Source organism: Anguilla rostrata, chromosome 4, assembly GCF_018555375.3.
Source record: "Anguilla rostrata isolate EN2019 chromosome 4, ASM1855537v3, whole genome shotgun sequence".
NCBI classification, from domain to species: Eukaryota; Metazoa; Chordata; class Actinopteri; order Anguilliformes; family Anguillidae; genus Anguilla; species Anguilla rostrata.
The window spans coordinates 35891429-35910113 of NC_057936.1; the positions used below are offsets into that span (position 1 = coordinate 35891429).

Consider the following 18685-nt stretch of genomic DNA (forward strand, 5'->3'; position numbering starts at 1 on the left):
ACTTGTCTTTAATTTAAAAAATGTTATTGAAGTAAATATTTTGATGCAAAGGGTTAGAATACATGTTTGAAATCCTTTTCCGAACCAGTTGGCTTTTCATAAAATTGTAAGGTGCAATTTTGAGTATTCCTGGACTTTCACCACTGCTGAGGACTGGTGAAGCCACACATGCCACAAGTTATATTTGGCAACCAGGAACTGGAAGACCAGGCCATGGGCAAACCAGACGGAGGGGTCAAACATACAGGCAGATAACCCCCCTGGAATACTAGGCTATGGACAATAACCAGGCGGTGGGGTCAACAGAGCAGGACAAGACTGGACACCGACAGAAATAATACAACGTTGCAATGTATCGACAGTGCCACAGCACAAGAAATGTCCATGAATGTAGAACAGAATGTTAAAGAGGGGAAATGGTTAAATAAATATATGAATGTGGAACTGTAAATGAAAGAGGCAGTGATGTATAGGAATAAACATGAGTGTCTGGATAACAGAGAGACCATGACCTTAGAACTCCATAGAAAGGTATCTTGGAAGATCAATACAATCATAAGATCACACGCAGTCGCACAAAGAATCTTATTTCTATCAATAGGTCACATAGGTGTATACTCTGCGGTTTCTTGGAGGAAAAGGGGTTTTGTTGCCTATTCCTCTCCAGACGTTATGTGGGCAAACAAAGGGAACTGTGGGTATGGAAGGCTTGTCAGGACTGTACTTAAGGGAAGCTCAAAGAAGCATTCGGGGAGACACTGCTTAACAGTTCTTCTGGTACCATAGTCATTGCCGTACAGAGTCATTTATTTATGTATTTGTCAGTGAACATGTTCATGTTTATTTTCCGTAGGAAGCATGTAATTCTCTGTTCGGGTAATGACCGTTTTCATATGTTCTGTCATTAACGTAACTGGTGATCATGTTTTTTATGATATCCTCACATTTCCGTCCCATCTGCATCTTCCTTACTAACCATTTTGCAGGCTCATGAATACCACTAAGGGCTGGTGCATATAATGTTGAGTAAGGTAACAAGTCTCGAGATTGAGTTTCTAATAGATTCCTAGTCCTAAAGGAACCTCTGAGTACCATGATAGATAACTAATTTCAGGATATGAGTTTCTAAAACCAATTCCCAGTCCTAAAGGAACCTCTGAATATTGAATTGTGAGTAACAAGATATAGGTTTCTAATAAACAGATCCCAAGCCTCAAAGCGACCTCTGAGTACTAAGCCAGACATAAAAATATAAAAATAAAATCCCTTGTGAGGAAAACAAAGCCTGAAAGGGGGGTAGCAAAAGGGGACCAGATTTTGGGTATTTGTTTCGTGCCCCTTGTCTAAGCGATAACTAAAATAAATTATACAAATTTCCCTTTACAGTTTTGGCGCTGCAAGCAGGATAACAAATTTTCTTTTACAGTTTAAGGCGAAGAGCAGGATAACAAATTTTCTTTACAAAATGTACATTTTTGTGTAAATTTTAGACTTTACCTTTGCAATAAACTCTAAAATATATGTGTGCAATACATACATTTCAGTCCATAAGTATTTGGGCAGTGACTAAAATTTTTGTTGTTTTGGTTCTACCCCAGCACATTGGATTTAAAATAAAACAATGAATATGCGGTTAAAGGGCTGGCTGTCAGCTTTAATTTGAAGGTATTTACAGCCATATCGGGTCAGTGATTAAAGCACTTTTTATACATAGTTCCCCCATTTTAGGGGAGCAAAAGTAATTTGCACAATTTGAAATAAAGTTGTCATATTTATTCTCGGCTGCAAATCCTTCGCAATTGATGACTGCCTGTAGTCTGCTGCCCATAGACCAGACGCTAGATATCTTGCCAGGTGATTTTCTGCCTGGCCTGTACTGCGGTTGTCTTAAGGTCCTGTTTGATTCAGGGGCATTTTGCCTTCAGTCTTATCTTCAGCATGTTCACTTGGATTCAGAATGAGAAGAACACTTTTTGGCCTGATAAACTTTGTGGTTACTTTAGCAGTATGTTTGGCGTCATTGTCCTGCTTCAAGCTGAAGCTCTGTCCAATGGGTTCTGAGGCATTTGGTTGGATCTGGGCAATACTTCAGAATTCATCAATGATGACAAGTGAGAGAGTTCCAGCAGCAGCCATACATGCCTAAGCCATAACACTACCTCTGCCATGTTTCACAGATTGGGGGGGGGGGTGCTTTGTATCGCGAGCAGTTCCTTTCTTTCTCCACACTTTCTTCTTCCCATCACTTTGGTACAGGTTAATACTTGCCTCATCTGTCCATGAGACTTTGTTTCGTAACTCCATATGTCCAAATTCTTTCGGTTTGCTAAAGTGGGGGAACTCTTGATCAAATGGGCTGTAATTCCAACACGGATCACGTGTAAATACCCTCAATTTAAAGCTGGAAGTCTGCACTAACCTTGTATTCATGGTTTCATTTCAAATGCAGTGTGGTGGAGTACAGAGCCAAAACAACAAAAACAAAATTGTGTCACTGTCCAAATACTTACAGACTGCACTGTATATAAAACCAGAGACGATTTCTGTTTTCCATTACTGTGTATGCCTTTTAGCACTCACTCTGAATGTGTGGTACGGCAACATCACTGCCGAAGAGCACTAGTCCTCCAAAGGATTTGTTTGCATCGACCACCCAACTGCACTGGAGATTCAGTGAGCTCCGTAATGTTTGGGACAAATAACTTTTTTGATTTCGCTCTGTGCTCCACAATTTTAGGTGCGTAATCGAACATTTCACACATGGATAAAGTCCAAATTCTCAGCTTTTATTCAGGGGTATTTTGTATTAATTTTGGTTTCTCCTTGTAGAAATTACAGCACTTTTCATACATAGTCCCCCCATTTCAGGGCACCACAATGTTTGGGACAAATGGTTCACAGGTGTTTCTGATTATTCAGATGTGTTCAGTTGCTTCCTTAGTACCGGTATAAGAGAGCTCTCAGCATCTAGTCTTGATCCTAGGCTTTTGATTGCCTTTGGATTCTGTTATGGATGTTTGTCGACACGAGGACCAGTGTTGTACCAGTGAGAGTCAAGGAAGCCATTACAAGGCTGAGAAGGAAAAAACTGTCTGAGACATAGGCCAAACCGTAGGCTTATTAGGATTGACTGTTTGGAACCTCATTAAGAAGGATAGCTCTGGTGAGGTCAGTAATTGCAAAGGGCCTAGTAGGACAAGAAAGGCCTCTGCAGTTGATGACAAAAGAATTCTCATCATAATGAAGAAAAACCCACACACACCTGTCCGACAGATTAGAAACACTCTTCAGAAATATAGCACGTGTCAGGCCTTTCCTCTCTCTGCAAGATGCTAAGAAACTGATTTGTTTTTAGTCGCCTAGATTATTGCAATGCACTCTTGATGGGACTGCCAAAGAAGTTGATTGATAGATTATAATATTTGAAAAATGAAGCATAAGAAATCAGGAGCTGAAGATGCATTACAGACCACGCAGAGCATCACCGGAGAAGATAATCAGTACCTAGTGATGTCTGTGGGTCACAGACTTCAAGTAGTCATTGCATGAAAAGTATATGCCACAAAGTACTAAACATGACTACTCTCATTTACATAACACATAACATTATCTCCAACATTATGGTGCCCTGAAAAGGGGGAGGGGGGGCTATGTATAAAAAGTGCGTGATCTATGTGGTGAACCCAAAGTGTATAAAAATTCCCTTTAATGATATCTGAGAATGTGCACTTTAACCGTTTGTGAATTGTTTGATTACAAATATAAAATTGAGTACAGAGCCAAATCAAGAAAAAATGCATCATTGTCCCATGCATTATGGAGCTCACTGTATATTGCTTGAGAGTGCTTTCTTGGGCCCTCACTATCATCAGGGACTTAACCCTCTAGGTAATCCATCCTTCGATCTGTCATCAGGCAGATATTATCACTCTATAAAATGCTCTACTAGTCTCTTTAGAAGTAGTTTTTTCCAAGCACCATCTGCATTTTAAGTAATAGAACTGCTCTTTGACATAAGTACTCACACTTTAGATAATTACTTGGATTATTTTATGTACTGCAGATTTCCTTTTAAAGCTTTTTTACTGTCATGTTGTATTTTGTCCTGATGTATTCTTATTCTTTCCGTTTGATAAGCTCTGCATCTTTTTAATTCCCATGTGTTTGACCACAAATGGCAAATAAAATGTACTCTTACTTCTCAGTACAGAAGGTTCAGTCGCAGATGTATGTTATTCATTAGTGTTCCTAGTGTTACAACCTGCCTGAGCTGAGAGGAAACCACTTACATTTCCCAGACATTCAAAACAATATTTCAGTATCACAACACACCACATAATCACGTTCTCGCATGTACGTGCAGCAGTCTCTTCACAATGTGGAAAAACAAACCCAGAATTATCAAGAGGGAAAAGTCGGTCTGTCATTGAATAAGTCATGAAATTAGGGGATAGGAACAGTGTGAACAAGATCAAAAGGACAATTCCTGCCCAGGTGGGGCTAGTGGGACAGAATAATAAAACACAAGAGCTTGGGCCAGCCTGCGACCCACATATCCAATATAAACAAGCCTATACCAACAAGCACCTGAAAAGGGGCTCCACCCTCACCCACACTAGCTTTTACAAATTGGACGATTTACAAGCAATAAAGAGCAATTAACTTACAGGAACTAACATCCTACTTGTTACCACTGTCACTGCATTTTAAAAAGGTTCAGGTAAATGTGCGCTGCATACCTGATCATTGTGTCACTTGTGCAGTCTGCTCATGCATGATGCTCATAACACCACCCAGAATGTAGGTCATGTTCGACATATTGATTTTGACTAAATGCGTTGAGTGTACGAGAGCTCATTTCATGCATGTCTGCGGCAAAACCAAACGTTAGGCCAGACTATCCTTCAACTCCAGTGTGCTGCTGAATTTCAAGTCACTTTGCCCAGGCAATGGAATTTTCCAGTTTAAGAGCCTTAACCGGATGGCGTACATTTCCAGTGGATCACAGAGAGAGGGAGAAGCAGTGCTGACAGTACCATCCCGGTGGATTTTCTGTCCATGAGGACTGAAAAATTGTGTGGAGGAAGTAATATTCTGCTTTGAATGAAAATCAGTGGGATCTTTCCCCAATATTTTCAGAAGACTAAAGTAGACTAAATTAGTCATTTCTAAAAGGGTGAGAAAGTCAATAAAAAGTTCGAAAAGTTAATATTATGAGATTGTGTGTTTTATGAGACTAATGGCATTTTTTGTGGTGCTTCTTTATGCATAATTATGAAGTAGGCTTGACGTTTGTTCAGAAGGTGACCTTGCCGGTTTTAATAACTTTAATGAATTTGTTCAGGCTGCCACACTTTTTTCCAGGGCTGACAAATTGATGATCAAACAGCCGGCTCTCAAGATCATTGTTTCACTTGATGCCTGCACGCTGCTTGAATAAAATACTGCAGTCCCGCATCAACTGCTACACATGTATCTCCTGTGCCACTCATTTTGCCTGTACCTCCATCCAGCACTTTCTGTGCCTTGTTCAATATCATTGCCTTGATGTTGTAGCTTGTAATGCATCCTAGTTTGTCTTGTCCTAGCATAGGTTAGATCAGAGTAATGTTCACTGTGTGAAATGGACTTAATGTGTTCGTGGCTAGAATAACTGTACAAAATGAGTATTGTACCCTATCGAACCTGTGTTTTGTGGTTGTTCCAGTGACCTTTGGTATACACTTATTGTACGTCGCTTTGGATAAAAGCGTCTGCTTTAAGCATAAATAAATATAATGTAACTGGAGGGGACATTATTGGATTCCTTAAAGCACTATGCAGGGCAACTTTCTGCTTGGTCAATGCTCTAAAACCTTTTTAGCAACTCCCACAACTTTGTCAGCTTAAATGGACTGCAAATGGCACCACGCCTATGAGTGTTTCCCGCTGCGTTTTCAACGTGCACTCCAACTCTCATTATCTGAGAAGAATGGAGCCTCACTGCTGAAATCCACCTCAAACTCAAAGCTGATTCTCGCTGTCATCTGAAACTGAACAGTAATTTGCAGTGGCTAGGTCATTTATGTCAGCAAGCACTGTTTTCGGATCTGATGTAATTGATGTTCCTTGCGAAACAAATAAAACATTCAATACATAATTGTCTGTGCTGTCCGTTAAATGGATGGACTGCATTTAACTCGCGCTGTCAGACATGCTGTCAGTTGACTTGACCAGTTCTTTATATTTTCTTTCTGTCTGTCAGCAGCCCACAGCAGACCTCTGACAGGCCACTGATTACATTCTTATTGAGGCAAACAATTTGGTTTTTCTAATGAAAGTTTGCACTCAATACTGCACTGATCATACTGTAGATGACATGTATAGGCCGTTCAAAGCTTTCTTGTGCCAAGTGACAGAAGATTCCTTTACTTTTTGTCTTTATACGACAAGACAATATGAGTAGTTGATGGTTCTCACCAGATTTGATGACAATACCACCGAAAAATGAGCATTCTGCATTGTTTTTTTCTGAGCTATGTCTCAGCAGGTTTCCAGAAATGCCATTTGGAGACTACAAAGGGACACCTGGATATTATAGGTATTTAGAGTTGTAAAATTATATATATTCTATACGCTCGTGAAAGATGTATGGTTAAAAGTAGCTTGCTCTCCCATTGCCTGTCATCCTCCCCCTCCCTCCCTATCTCCTTATCCCACTCTTCTCCACCTCCCTCTCCTTGCAACCTCTGGCAGTAGCAGGTCTGCAAGACTTTAGAAGATAAATACATTACTGTTTACTAATCCATTTGTTGAGGTCTATATATTTTGTCAAATGAGAGTACTGAATAATAAAAAAAAAACATTTTGTGAATGTATTTAGATGCTCACCCATATGAAATGGGATCAAGTCCTTCAGTGAACATGCCGTCTGCTGTGGACTCAAAGCTGTTTTCATTGTCCTCCTCAGAAATATTCACTCAGATGAGTGATTTTGTCTATGGCCTCTAAATGCGTCTTCTGTCTAGACTTTCCCATTGCACAATACATTTTTGTTGTAAAGCAAAAATGTATTTTGTAGGCATGTAGGCATAGAATGTTGAGACTCGCACAATATTTTCAGCGTGTGCGAAAATGTCAAAGGTCAGTCAAAGAAGCTTATTGGTGGGCTCATTTTGTTCCAGAGAATCTATGCAAACCGATGATGACAATATTGTTTTGTACACTATACTTTTGGCATTCGTCAAAGGTCGAAACGGACAACACTGATAATTCCTCCGGGGAATTTGTAAATAAACACTGGACATTCTATCAAGATGTCTCTGAGTTAGTACTATTTTTTTGTTGTTTTTGTTTTTTTTTGTGTTGCCTGCAAAGTTCCAAAACGCAAAGAAGGTGAGGACCCCCCCATGCTACAAAATAAGTAACCGTTGTCGCTAAAACATTGGCATGGTTAAATAGTTCATATAGGTGGAACCGTGAGTTTTAACACTTTCAAATGGTGTATCATGTGACCAGGCTGATTGAACATTTTACTATAAAAAACTAAAGGAATGAGAATAAGTCCCCTTCGAACCAAATGCGGGCCAGTGCAAGGGGTTATTCTAGGATGCTTGCTGCAGATCTCTTGCTTACCTCGTCTGTCCTGATGGCACTGGGGAGCAGGATGAAAACAGGATCGAAGAGTCATTCTGAAAAGAGCATGAGTGCAGCGTGGTGCTCTGTTTTTAACTAGCAGTCAACTGCCCATGAAGTGAAGCGGGGATCAAAGCAGAAGGGAAGGTCAGGGCTACAGGCTAAGACTGATAGTCATGCTTTTTAATTGCAATTAAACCAATTTTGTTACAGTGTAAGTGCAGTTTTCTGTGTTGGTTTTAATTTGCTGTTGGTCCGTTATTGAATTCATGACATCTATCTCTTGATGAAAGGATACAGGCTCATCTGTGGAACATCTTACCAGTTGCCCTCTACAATCATGTGCCCCCCAACCCCCCATCCCCCTTCTCATACCACACAGGTAGCACCAAACATATTCTTAAGAAAAATGATGGTATTGAAGGTAAAGATAACAAACGACTGAGTCAGGAGCTCTTTTTTATAATTTAATAAAACGACCGGTTGGGAAGAGGTACAAGTACAGTCTTCAAAGATATTAAGTCTAATACACGAGTTTATATAGTTTTTAGAGACAAACCGCTGTTGGTCCGGCCTATGGGATTAATTCAGTCGCCATATGGAAAACGTCCAGTTATAGCCAAGTGTAGCTTAGGGAGTCCATTCCAAAACTGACCATGGGGGCTAATTAGACAGAAATAGAGGTCCTTTAATCCCTTAATGCACTTGATTACTGCAGCTGGTGTCTGTACCCTCTTGCTTACATTCCAACCGATACATTGTTGAGGTGAAACAGTGTACAGTCAGATACATTGTCTATAAAGTGTGTCAAGTCATTACATTTTATATAATTGCTTATATAATGCTTTATGTAAGTCAGTTTTTTTTAACATGATACTTCTATATGAACGGAGAAAATATGTACATTGCTTTTTCTTGTTAAAGAATCAAAAGTATATTAATGCCTTTTTCCGTTGTCTGCTCTTGATAACATAACTGCGCTTGGCACTGTGGGACAGGAATGAGTGAATGAGTGGTGCATGACATGAGCCTACAGTACTGGCACGGAAATTAATTTGCTATCGTGTAAAAATAAATCCGTTTTGCATACACTCCCATGCCACCTTTTGAATGCGATCCAACACAAATGAGCTGCCTTCAAGCCCAGTGTCATGGCTGGTGCCCCGATTTTTTCTTGGTAGCAGGAAGTTATGTGGTGCTGAAGTTTTTCTTTTTATTTGGGGGGGGGGGGGGGGGGGGGGGCGGTGGCTGTTAATCTCAACCTCCTCTCCTGCTCTTTCCTCTTCAATTCAGCACTTTGGTTCTGCTTCACTCGAACAGAGGAAACTGTGTGAGCTCGGGAAGAAGCGAGTGGAGCACACAAAGCAGTGTTATTAATGGGCTGTTTTGCGCAGATGCTGCTGAGTGTTTCTTATTGCAGCTCACACTTCTTTGTGGAGGACAAATTAAGCCATTGTTCCGCAAGCTGTGATTAACAGGCGGGTGCTTATGGATGGCTGTATGCCGATATTCTGTCTTATGAAGAGCAAGTCGGGTTTCCAGCTTAATTTCAGAGCCCACACCTGTCAGCTGCCATCGCACGGTTGCTCAGTCATGGAGCCTTGGTGCTCATTGGATGAGGAAGACTCTGTTTTTTAAAATGATGTTTCTTATTTAATTTTTTTTATTATTCAGTAGACATTCTTATCCTGGCTGTGTCAAAAAGCTGTAAGATAGAGGTCGTGGGTACGGAAAGTTTCACAACTGTAAATAAACAACAACAATGTATAAGCATACAACCAACATTGTATGTTGTAAACAATCAAAGTTGGACTAATGTTAAGCATATTGCCAAAGAACAATCCACAATGCAACCTAAGTTAGGACCAATGTACACAAAGTACCTAATATTGATCTAAATCAGTAGCTGCATGAGACTTGGCTCAGAATATGGGCTGCGGAATGTGGGTGAAAACAGTTTGTCCTGATCAGTATAGAACCTGGGTCCTCTTTTTTCCCCAGATCCTGGATGTTCGAAACGTGATGGTGGTGGTGTCCAGGTGGTATGGTGGGATCCTGCTTGGACCAGATCGTTTCAAGCACATCAACAACTGTGCGAGGCACATCCTGGTTCAGGAGAACTACATAGATTCAGTGGTAAGATGTCCGCCCCATCAGACAGACATGTACACTTCTGGGCAAAAAAATGGACAAGCCCAAAATGGCAAAATATTAAGCTTTTAACGGTCTTAACAACAAATCATTGGTCAGAAAATTAGCAAGAATTAAACAAATGCACTCCTGAGACCTCCTGTGCCACCATTTGCTTGTTTACTTTTGCTGCAGTTTACTGTTTGGGGAAAAGCTAGAAACAGGGAAATTCACTTATACAGTAGACAGATAACATAATGTCAAATAAAAGAGTCATGTTTTGTATTTGGTTGCATATCATTTGCATGCCATGACTTCCTGATGTCTGTGACCTATCAACATCATCAGAGTCTGGATATCTTATTTTCAGGTTGTCCTATAAGTGATACAAAAACTCTTTGCATTTGAATTGATCTCTATGGGAATTGGGGGGTGGGACTAGATTCAGCTGTAAATTATGCGGATACAGTATGGAACACATTTGTTGGCTAAATGTCTTTAAGTCATCAAGGGTCCAAGGTATCAAATGAGCCTCAAACCAGCATGCTGCTGCCAGATATGCAGTAGATACTATAAGCATTGTTTCTCCTGATTAATTTTCCTGTTGAACTCAATGGAAAAAATATTCAGGAGAAACAATGCTTGTAGTATCTACTGCATATCTACTACAAGCATCGTCTCTCCTGAATATTTTTTCCATTGAGTTCAACAGGAAAATTAATCAGGAGAGTTCACTGTAGCAAAAGTAAACGAGCAAATGGTGGCACAGGAGGTCTCACCAGTGCATTCGTTTAATTCTTGCTAATTTTCTGACCAATGATTTGTTGTTAAGACCATTAAAAGCTTAATTTTTTTGCAATTTTGGGCTTGGCCCATTTATATATATATATATATATATATATATATATATATAGATGGGTGACAGATTAAAAGAAAAACCTGGATAAATGAGTGGAGAAACATAATGAATGCAGAATGCTTCTATGCAGGTGTACTGCATGATACATGATATCATGCACTGTTGCATGTATAAAAATGCTGGAGGTCCAGTTGACCTTGATTTTGGATCAAGATAGCAAGTGGAAAAGATCTAAGTGACTTTGAAAGAGGGTTTATTATCGGGGCGGGGCACAGCACAGATAGCAGGAGCTTCAGTCACAAAGACTACTCAACTGGCTGGTGTTTCAATAGGAACAGTGTCTAAAGTGAATCTGCATTTAGATCTATGGGAAAGACATCAGTAAATCGGGTCGTTAATTGTGGTCGAAAGCATACATTGACCATACTTCACAATGATTGTGATGCTTGTGCATTACTGTGATAAACTAGAAGAGCAACTCTTCCTCAGGTGACTGAAATTGTCAATTTAGGACGTGATCAGACTGTGTCAGGAATAATAGTCCGCTACCAACTACAAAGTGAGGAATATTATAGTCAAGTTGCAGTGCATTAACCCCTCATTACAAAGACAAATGCTCTGCATTTTAGAGTTCAGTGGTGCAAAAACCACAGACACTAGTCTACAAAGATGTGGATAAAGGTGTTATGATCAGATGAGTCACCCTTCACCATATTCTCAACAATTGAGCGAGTGCATATGTGCTTTACACCAATAGAACGGTACAGGCCTGAATGCTTGACCCCTACAGTGAGGGGGTGCAGTGGCTCTGTTATACTGTGGGGGGGGGTGTGCCTTGAAGTGCCAAGGTGCCTTGAAGCTGTGCTGGCAGCTTGTGGTGGCCCACCTGCCACCTGGCTGTTGCTCCCTCCTAGGACACCAAGCTTAGAGGAGGGTATCTGATGCCAGGAACGGAGTAGGGGTGTTGTCCACCAGGGGGGCAGCACCAGCCCCACTCACCCATTACCTCATCACCAGGCCTAATAAAAGGCCTGGTTCACAGGCCTAAAGGGGGGCAGCTTTTAGGGAAGTAGTGTGATGGACCACTGCTGTGTGTGGGACAAGTGCTGTGTGTGGGATTTTGTTATTCCTTTTTCTTTGAAGGGTTTGGTTGGCCTTTTTGTGTTTTTTCCTGTCTGTTCACCACATGAACAGTGGCCACCCCCAGCACTGCCTCACTGTATATGTAGTGTGAAAATGCTCTGTGTTGTACAAAACTGCATATTCTGCCTTTTGAAGCATCAGGAGTTGGCAACAGATGATCTATTTAGACAACATATTAGAATTGGCCTAGGAGAAATGGAGTTGAATCAGCTTGTGTGTGTGTGTGTGTGTGTGTGTGCATGTATGTGTGCGTGTGTATTATAATACTGGGCTCAATTCAATTAGAAATTCTGTTTTAATTGTTTAAAGGAATATTTAAATTTGTCACTAGACAGGGGACAAAATAGTGAAGTGTTTACAGAAAACATGTATGGTAATCTATGCGTGGTTCAAAGGTTTTTGTGAGAGAGCAAGTGTAATTTGCAGGCTACTTTACTGTGCTGCCACACATCTTTGTATTACTGTAATCTTTCACAAGCGGCAGAAAATTGAAACAATGACAACACCATGGCAACATCCTGCTCAACATCAGCTCAACATGCTCAAAATGTTGATTTGTAAATATATAGAAAAAAGAGATCAATGGTGATATGATGTGTCCCTTTTGTGGGGATGACAATGTTATTGTCATGGCAACAAACCACTTACATTCAAATGTATTTTCATTAGAAGGCCGATGTACTCTCGTTTTCATCTGCAAAATCAGGGTGCAAGGGCAACTGTTCATGTCCAACAATGTATTGTATAGACAAAAGCATACATATTGCTTTAAACGCTTTTTCAGTGTTTTGGTGGTTGTTGCAAGATGACATGTTGCAAGAAATTATGACTGGCTAAGACCGACTGCTGTCTAACATAACATAACATAACATAACATAACATAACATAACATAACATAACATAACATAACATAACATAACATAACATAACATAACATAACATAACATAACATAATGATGAGAACAAGCCATTCAGCCCAACAATGCTTGGCATTTTCTTAACTAAATTAGTGCTCTGAAACTAGATAGTATTTAACACTGTATCAAGCCTAGTCTTGAAAATCCCCAGAGTTTCTGCCCTCACATTGACTACTCTCTGTAAAGCAGCTGTGGGAGGAAGGGAGACACTGGGTTGAATGATGCATTATGGTATGCAATGCTAACCTCAAGTACAATAACACATGTAAACTTTGCAAGACAGTTGTCCTAAGAGCACTTGTCTCTGAAACGCCACAATAACATTCAAGTGGTTATTCGTAAAGTGCCCTCTCCTCCATTGTTACTGCCCTTTCATTTGCATAGTCATAAATAAGATGCCGACAATTGTGGCTTTGAAACCTGTTATCAGTTTATGCGCATATGCTAAAGATCCTCTACTGCATGTGTAATGTAATTATGGTTAGTGTTAGTACTTATTCTGACATTATTAGTACTTATTTGCTGTAGTAGATCAGAGTGTACTGTAACATGCGTTGTATAATGGTAAAACATTCTAAAACTAATCTGGACGGCTTTAGTGTATGATCAAATATGGTTGATATAAAATTGCATGAGTTTCGGCAACTTTCAGTGTGAAAATGGTATTCCAAATATAGAGGAAAAAAGTGTATATTAAAATATTATTCACTGACTGTAATATTATTCACTGAATAAACATCAAGAAAAATGCAACAAAAATACAGTGCTTCCACGTTATATGGCCAGATAAAAACCAACTGGTGATATGGTTATAAAGCAAGGGTGGGGGGGACTAGGATGTGTGAATAATGATGGCTCACTGATGGTGAAATACAACTTTATTACTTAATAAAACTTATTATATATATAAAAAATATTTTAATAAAGCATTAATATATGTTAATATACTACAATAATCTTGGCAACTTGTTTTGCCAGCAGATTTAGAGTTTCTGTTTGAGAAAAAGTGCCTTGCCAATTCACAACCCAATTGACCATTTGTTAGCCTTTTTTTCCTTTTTTCCCAAAAGAGGTAAGACAGACCACCCTCCATTTGCATTTTTTTATTTGGAAAAGGAGTAAGCAGAAAAGGTAAAAGATAGAGAAGGGATCATAGCTCAAAAGGTGCCATGCCAGGGGATTTCATTGGCCAGCTGACTGCCAGGCAGATCAATTTCCATAGAAATTGTTGCTGACCAGTATTGAGTCTGTCTAGCTGTCCCTTGAAAGCATGGGGTGTGTCAGTTTTTCATGATGTCAGATGTTGCTAATGCTTTCTAATTTCTGCAGGAAGTATAGTGAGGTTTTTTAATAATGCATTTGCATACATGTGATCAGCTCAGAGCTGGTGGATGGTGGACAGTAGTGGAAATAGCTGGGGTAGAAATACAATGATTTGCAGTGGGAGGATGTCTGTACATGGGATAATGCTTTTGGTAGGTGAGGGGGTGGTGGTGTAATGGGGGCAGTATGGCATGAGAGCACGTTACTTTATTCTTCCTTTCATGTAGAACGGAATTTTCTTTGAACTTCTCATATTCTACGGAGAAAGAGAACTTTGCTTCGGCGTGTGACATTCTCTGGCCTCTTACTGTACAGTGAACTTCAGGGTTATTTCTATCCTGCAGTATTCAGCAGAGAACCCCAATCTAAAGAAAGTATATGTTCCTTTGTGCGCATGGATTAACACACTTAACAAAATGATTGATGCTATGCACTTACTAACACAAGTAGTATGGTCATCTATATATTTTTTTTCTGTGCCCTGTAGCAGTTGTTGTGAAGGGTCATGGCAGACAGCTTTTCTATTTATACCTTTTGTGTTCCATAAATAATGAATTTTGAAATTGCATTTGGCAGGAAATTTACATTTTCATGCAGTCATTACTTCATTCTGGCATCTGGGCAAGCATGTGGAAGCTAATTTCATTTGGAGCTGTGTTTTCATGCACACGCTACGTGAGCGCTTGTGTGTGCATGCGTGTGTGTGAACACAGCCTTATTTATTCTAGATGCGGAAGGAGGTCGGTTGCAATTTACAATTAGTCTTCTATATCTTCAAACCAATGGGCAGAATTTATGGTCAGAGGTCATTCACCCTGCACATCCGTGTGCTCTTTGTCTTCAAAGGCACTTGACAGAGACGTCATCGCAAACCACAACCACAGCTACATCCCATCCCAGTGACACCCCAGTTTCCTAGTGACATTTTGCAAAGTGAATGGAAACACGTCTCCCTGAATGAGGGGGCTCTGACTAAAAGGTTTTGGGTTGTGCGGCATTCAGCAATCTGTCTCTCTCACCCAGGCCGTCTGAACTGACGGCAAACTACCAACAAGGGACACGCGCACAGCATGAGACTGCCAGGCTGGGTCCGCTGGTGTGCGACACAAGCGTCCTGGTTAGAAACGTCTTTCACATTATGTACACACAGTAAGAAACTCTGCGTGGAACAGGCAGCGGGGACCCGGTAAATGTTCTCTGTTGCATTTTGGCATTAAGCTGTTCTGTGATGCAGTCGCAGGAATGACACTCCCATAGCAGTGGTGTGGCAGCTGTTTACTTCTTTATATTTGAAATTTGAAATGTCAAAGTTGTCAAATATTTCACGCAACTGGTGCATTTTTTTCTTCTTCCCAGGAGGACGGTTCTAAAGCTGGAGGGAGGAACAAAAAGCATAAAAACAAGAAGGCAAAATGAAGTCATCATTAAAACACAGAAATGCTTGAAAAGTTTTTATTTTGTGGGGAGAAACAGAGGAAAGAAATGGTTTTGGAAAATGCAAGGAATCAGATTTCTATCTATTATGCATTATTGATTTCCATTCTGTTCATTAATTTACTGCCTGTCATTTTAAAGAAAGGTTATGGCAAAAAGACTCATCACAACCTTTCTCTTGAGGCTAAATTAAATCCTGACTCAAATACATGCCATTAAAATCATAAGAACTTCTCATTTTTTGAATGATGCAGGTTTTTATTGCTTTAAAATGTTAGTTTGCATTAGCCTCTGAGTTCAGTGGTGGATAAAGTATGGAATAAAGTTATTCTTATGAATCAGTGGCCCTGTGTGAGTTATTATACTTGGGCTTAGTTTCAGTCACGTACTGGTCTTTTAAATGTGCCATTCCTTTAGCTTTCCTTTTTTTGTGCTAGACTTCTAGCCTGAGTCACTCATTCCCACTGATTATCACAGTATGGGACCCAATCACATCCATCATCATATCATACATGATTTTAATGAGTTATTCAGCACAGCTCCGCTCTGTCTTATCGTGCATGTATCCTTATATACGTTATATGTTTGATATTGCAGTGCAACAGTCTGTGATTTGATTAATGAATGCATATGTTAATACATGACATTTATTTATAGGTTAGAAACCATTAAGCCACAGTCAGTTTGCACCCCAGCCTGCTCGAGACACGGTTGGTGCAGTAAGCTCTTGGAGGGGGTTGGATGTTTCGGTCTCTATCTCCTGGCTGTCAGTTCCCATTCCAGAATATTAATGCTGCACAATGTTTGCCTTGCACAGAACACAATTGGATCTTTGAAAAGGAACTTGTTTTTTTGGCTTTTTGTTGTTACTCACAATTCAGCTTTCTCCTGAGAGAATTGCCAGTCTGAGTCATAAAATGAGTCTTGCCCGAGCAGTGTGGTTAATACATTGTTTTTTAATTGAATTTGCTTGGTGCCTAGATTTAGTGTCTGTGCTGGTGCCATGCATGGGCCTGCACCATACAATGCCCTGGTCACAAACCATGGTCCACACCAGTCCTCCGCCACACACAGGGCTGGGGACCAAACCCCAGCACCACCATGGCCCCGGTTCCCATGCGACCACTACCTACTGGAGCAAATCGCAACACAGATTTTGGTTCCTCGTTTTGGTACCACGCCTTCATTAACTAACATTACACTTGCTCTGTTGACTCAGTGACACCAGGTGCCAGTAGCACAGCAAGCTTGTTAACTTAGTCAAAATGCCAAAAGCAAAATAGTACAAATTATAATTATAAAGTATAAATAAAATAATTCTAAATTAAATTGTTGAATTTCTTTGTCTTTACAATAAGACACTATTTAATGTTGTTTGCTTTTTATTTTAAAGAAGGTATCGATTTAGGCATCGGTATCATTTAAAAAATATTGCTTTAGCATGGGTATAGGGAAAATCTAAATGATACCCATCCCTAGCCACACGCATGTAATATCATTTCAATTATCACTCTGGCCTTGCCTTTTGCAAGGTGAGATTCCAGGAGGCTCTAGCAGACCATTGAAATGTGTTATATTAATGCAACATCCTGTTGAAATTTCACTGTAAGGAAGTGTGACCAGCATAGGCCACAAAACCCTCTAAAAGGGAAGAAAGTAACCTCATAGTCCACTGATGTGTACTAGCTGCCGAAATGATAAACTGCAGTCTTTCTTCAGCACTTCATGCTGCTCCTATTTTCATGTTAATTTATTCATATACTTTGTTTTAATGTGTCCCTTAAGCTGTCGTCTACTTCTTGTATTATTTTATTTCTTTTATGTGTGTAAAGCACTTTGTAAATTTGTTTTTGAAAAGTGCTATACAAATAAAGTTTTATTATTATTATTAATCTGTGGGAAGATGTTGTTGATGCTATGATTGAACCTTATGACCCTGTAGTTTATAGTCATAGATGACTCTGATTTAATAGTCTAGTGACGTTGTAGTTAATAGCTATATGAGATGCCTGTTTTGTGCTCTAGATGACCGTTCGATTATAGTCTTATGAGACGTCTATTTAAGTTCATATGATGACGTCTGTAGTTATAGTCTCATATGAAGTCTGTAGTTTAATTCTCATGTGCCGTCTGTAGTTTTAATAGTCTCATATGATGACTGCCCTGTAGTTTTAATAGTCTCATATGATGACCGTTCTGTAGTTTTAACAGCCTCATTTGATGACTGCCCTGTAGTTTTAACAGCCTCATTTGATGACTGCCCTCTCCCTGGTTTTCCTGGGTTCTCTGATTAACTTCCTAAATCCAAAGGCATGCTCTCAACCCTGGTGTTCCGTCAAGGATGGAGACAACTATTGTTCCACCATAGATGGGGTTAGAATGCATTTCCTGTGTTATTAGGCGTCTAAAACAGTATATCATGCTGGCCAGGACAATAATAGCACACCAGCAAATGCAAGAGGAGAGCAGAGAAAAGCACTCAGCAGGTAAAAAGGCAGTGTCCTATAAAGTCTTTTCTACAGTGGGCTCCAGAATTATTGGCACCCTTAATAAAAATGAAGAAAAAAGGCTGCATATAATAAATGACACAGATAATAATCTAATAATAAAAAACATTGAAGCATGAGAGTAAATGTATTTAAATAAAATGTTTGAACATAACATTATATTAAGTAATCTATTTTTTTCAGAAAACCATAGGTGCCATAATTGGCACCCCTAACAATTATTGTAAGTAAAATCAAACAAAAGGAAATTGGCAATAAAATTTTACTTAATTTAGTTCATCTCGGTCTAAAGGAACAATATTGTGTCATTCCATCACTTCCAGTTTCACTAGAGAATAAAAATGAGGTAACAAGCATACAAAATCCCTTTGTCCTCCATCAGCATGGGAAAAGCCAAATAACTGTTAATTCAGAAGAGACCGATGGTAATTTGCCATCACAAGTCTGGTAATGGGTACAGAAAAAGACAAACGGTTAAACATACCACTTAGCACTGTAAGGGCAATAATAAAAATGTGTAAAACATATGGAATGGTTGCAAATTTGCCAGGAAGAGGAAACAAGTGCATGGTGTCCCCCCTGACGGTGAGGGAGATGGTGAGGGCGGCCATTAATAACCCTAGGATCACTGTTTAAGAATTGCAGAGATTGGTTTGTTTCTTGCGGTCAACAAGTCAAAAAAAAAACATAAAATGGCACCTCCATACCAACTAACTCTTTGGAAGGGTGGCATGAAGACAGCCCTTACTGAGCACAAT

At 39.8% G+C, this 18685-nt stretch overlaps 1 protein-coding gene across 3 annotated transcripts in view; it reads left to right on the forward strand.

The window, feature by feature from the left end:
* Window positions 1-18685, forward strand: part of impact (impact RWD domain protein) — a 55257-nt gene that overhangs the window by 27888 nt on the left and 8684 nt on the right. For 2 of the 3 annotated variants that reach the window (XR_010329581.1, XM_064332421.1), the window contains exon 10: window positions 9616-9750. Coding sequence is in view for 2 of the 3 variants with exons in the window: in XM_064332421.1 (XP_064188491.1) it covers window positions 9616-9750 (135 nt within the window). In the remaining variant the exon portion in view is untranslated. Of the gene's footprint in view, window positions 1-9615; window positions 9751-15342; window positions 15759-18685 lie in introns of those variants that run through there. The other variant, XM_064332420.1, reaches the window with a different exon arrangement.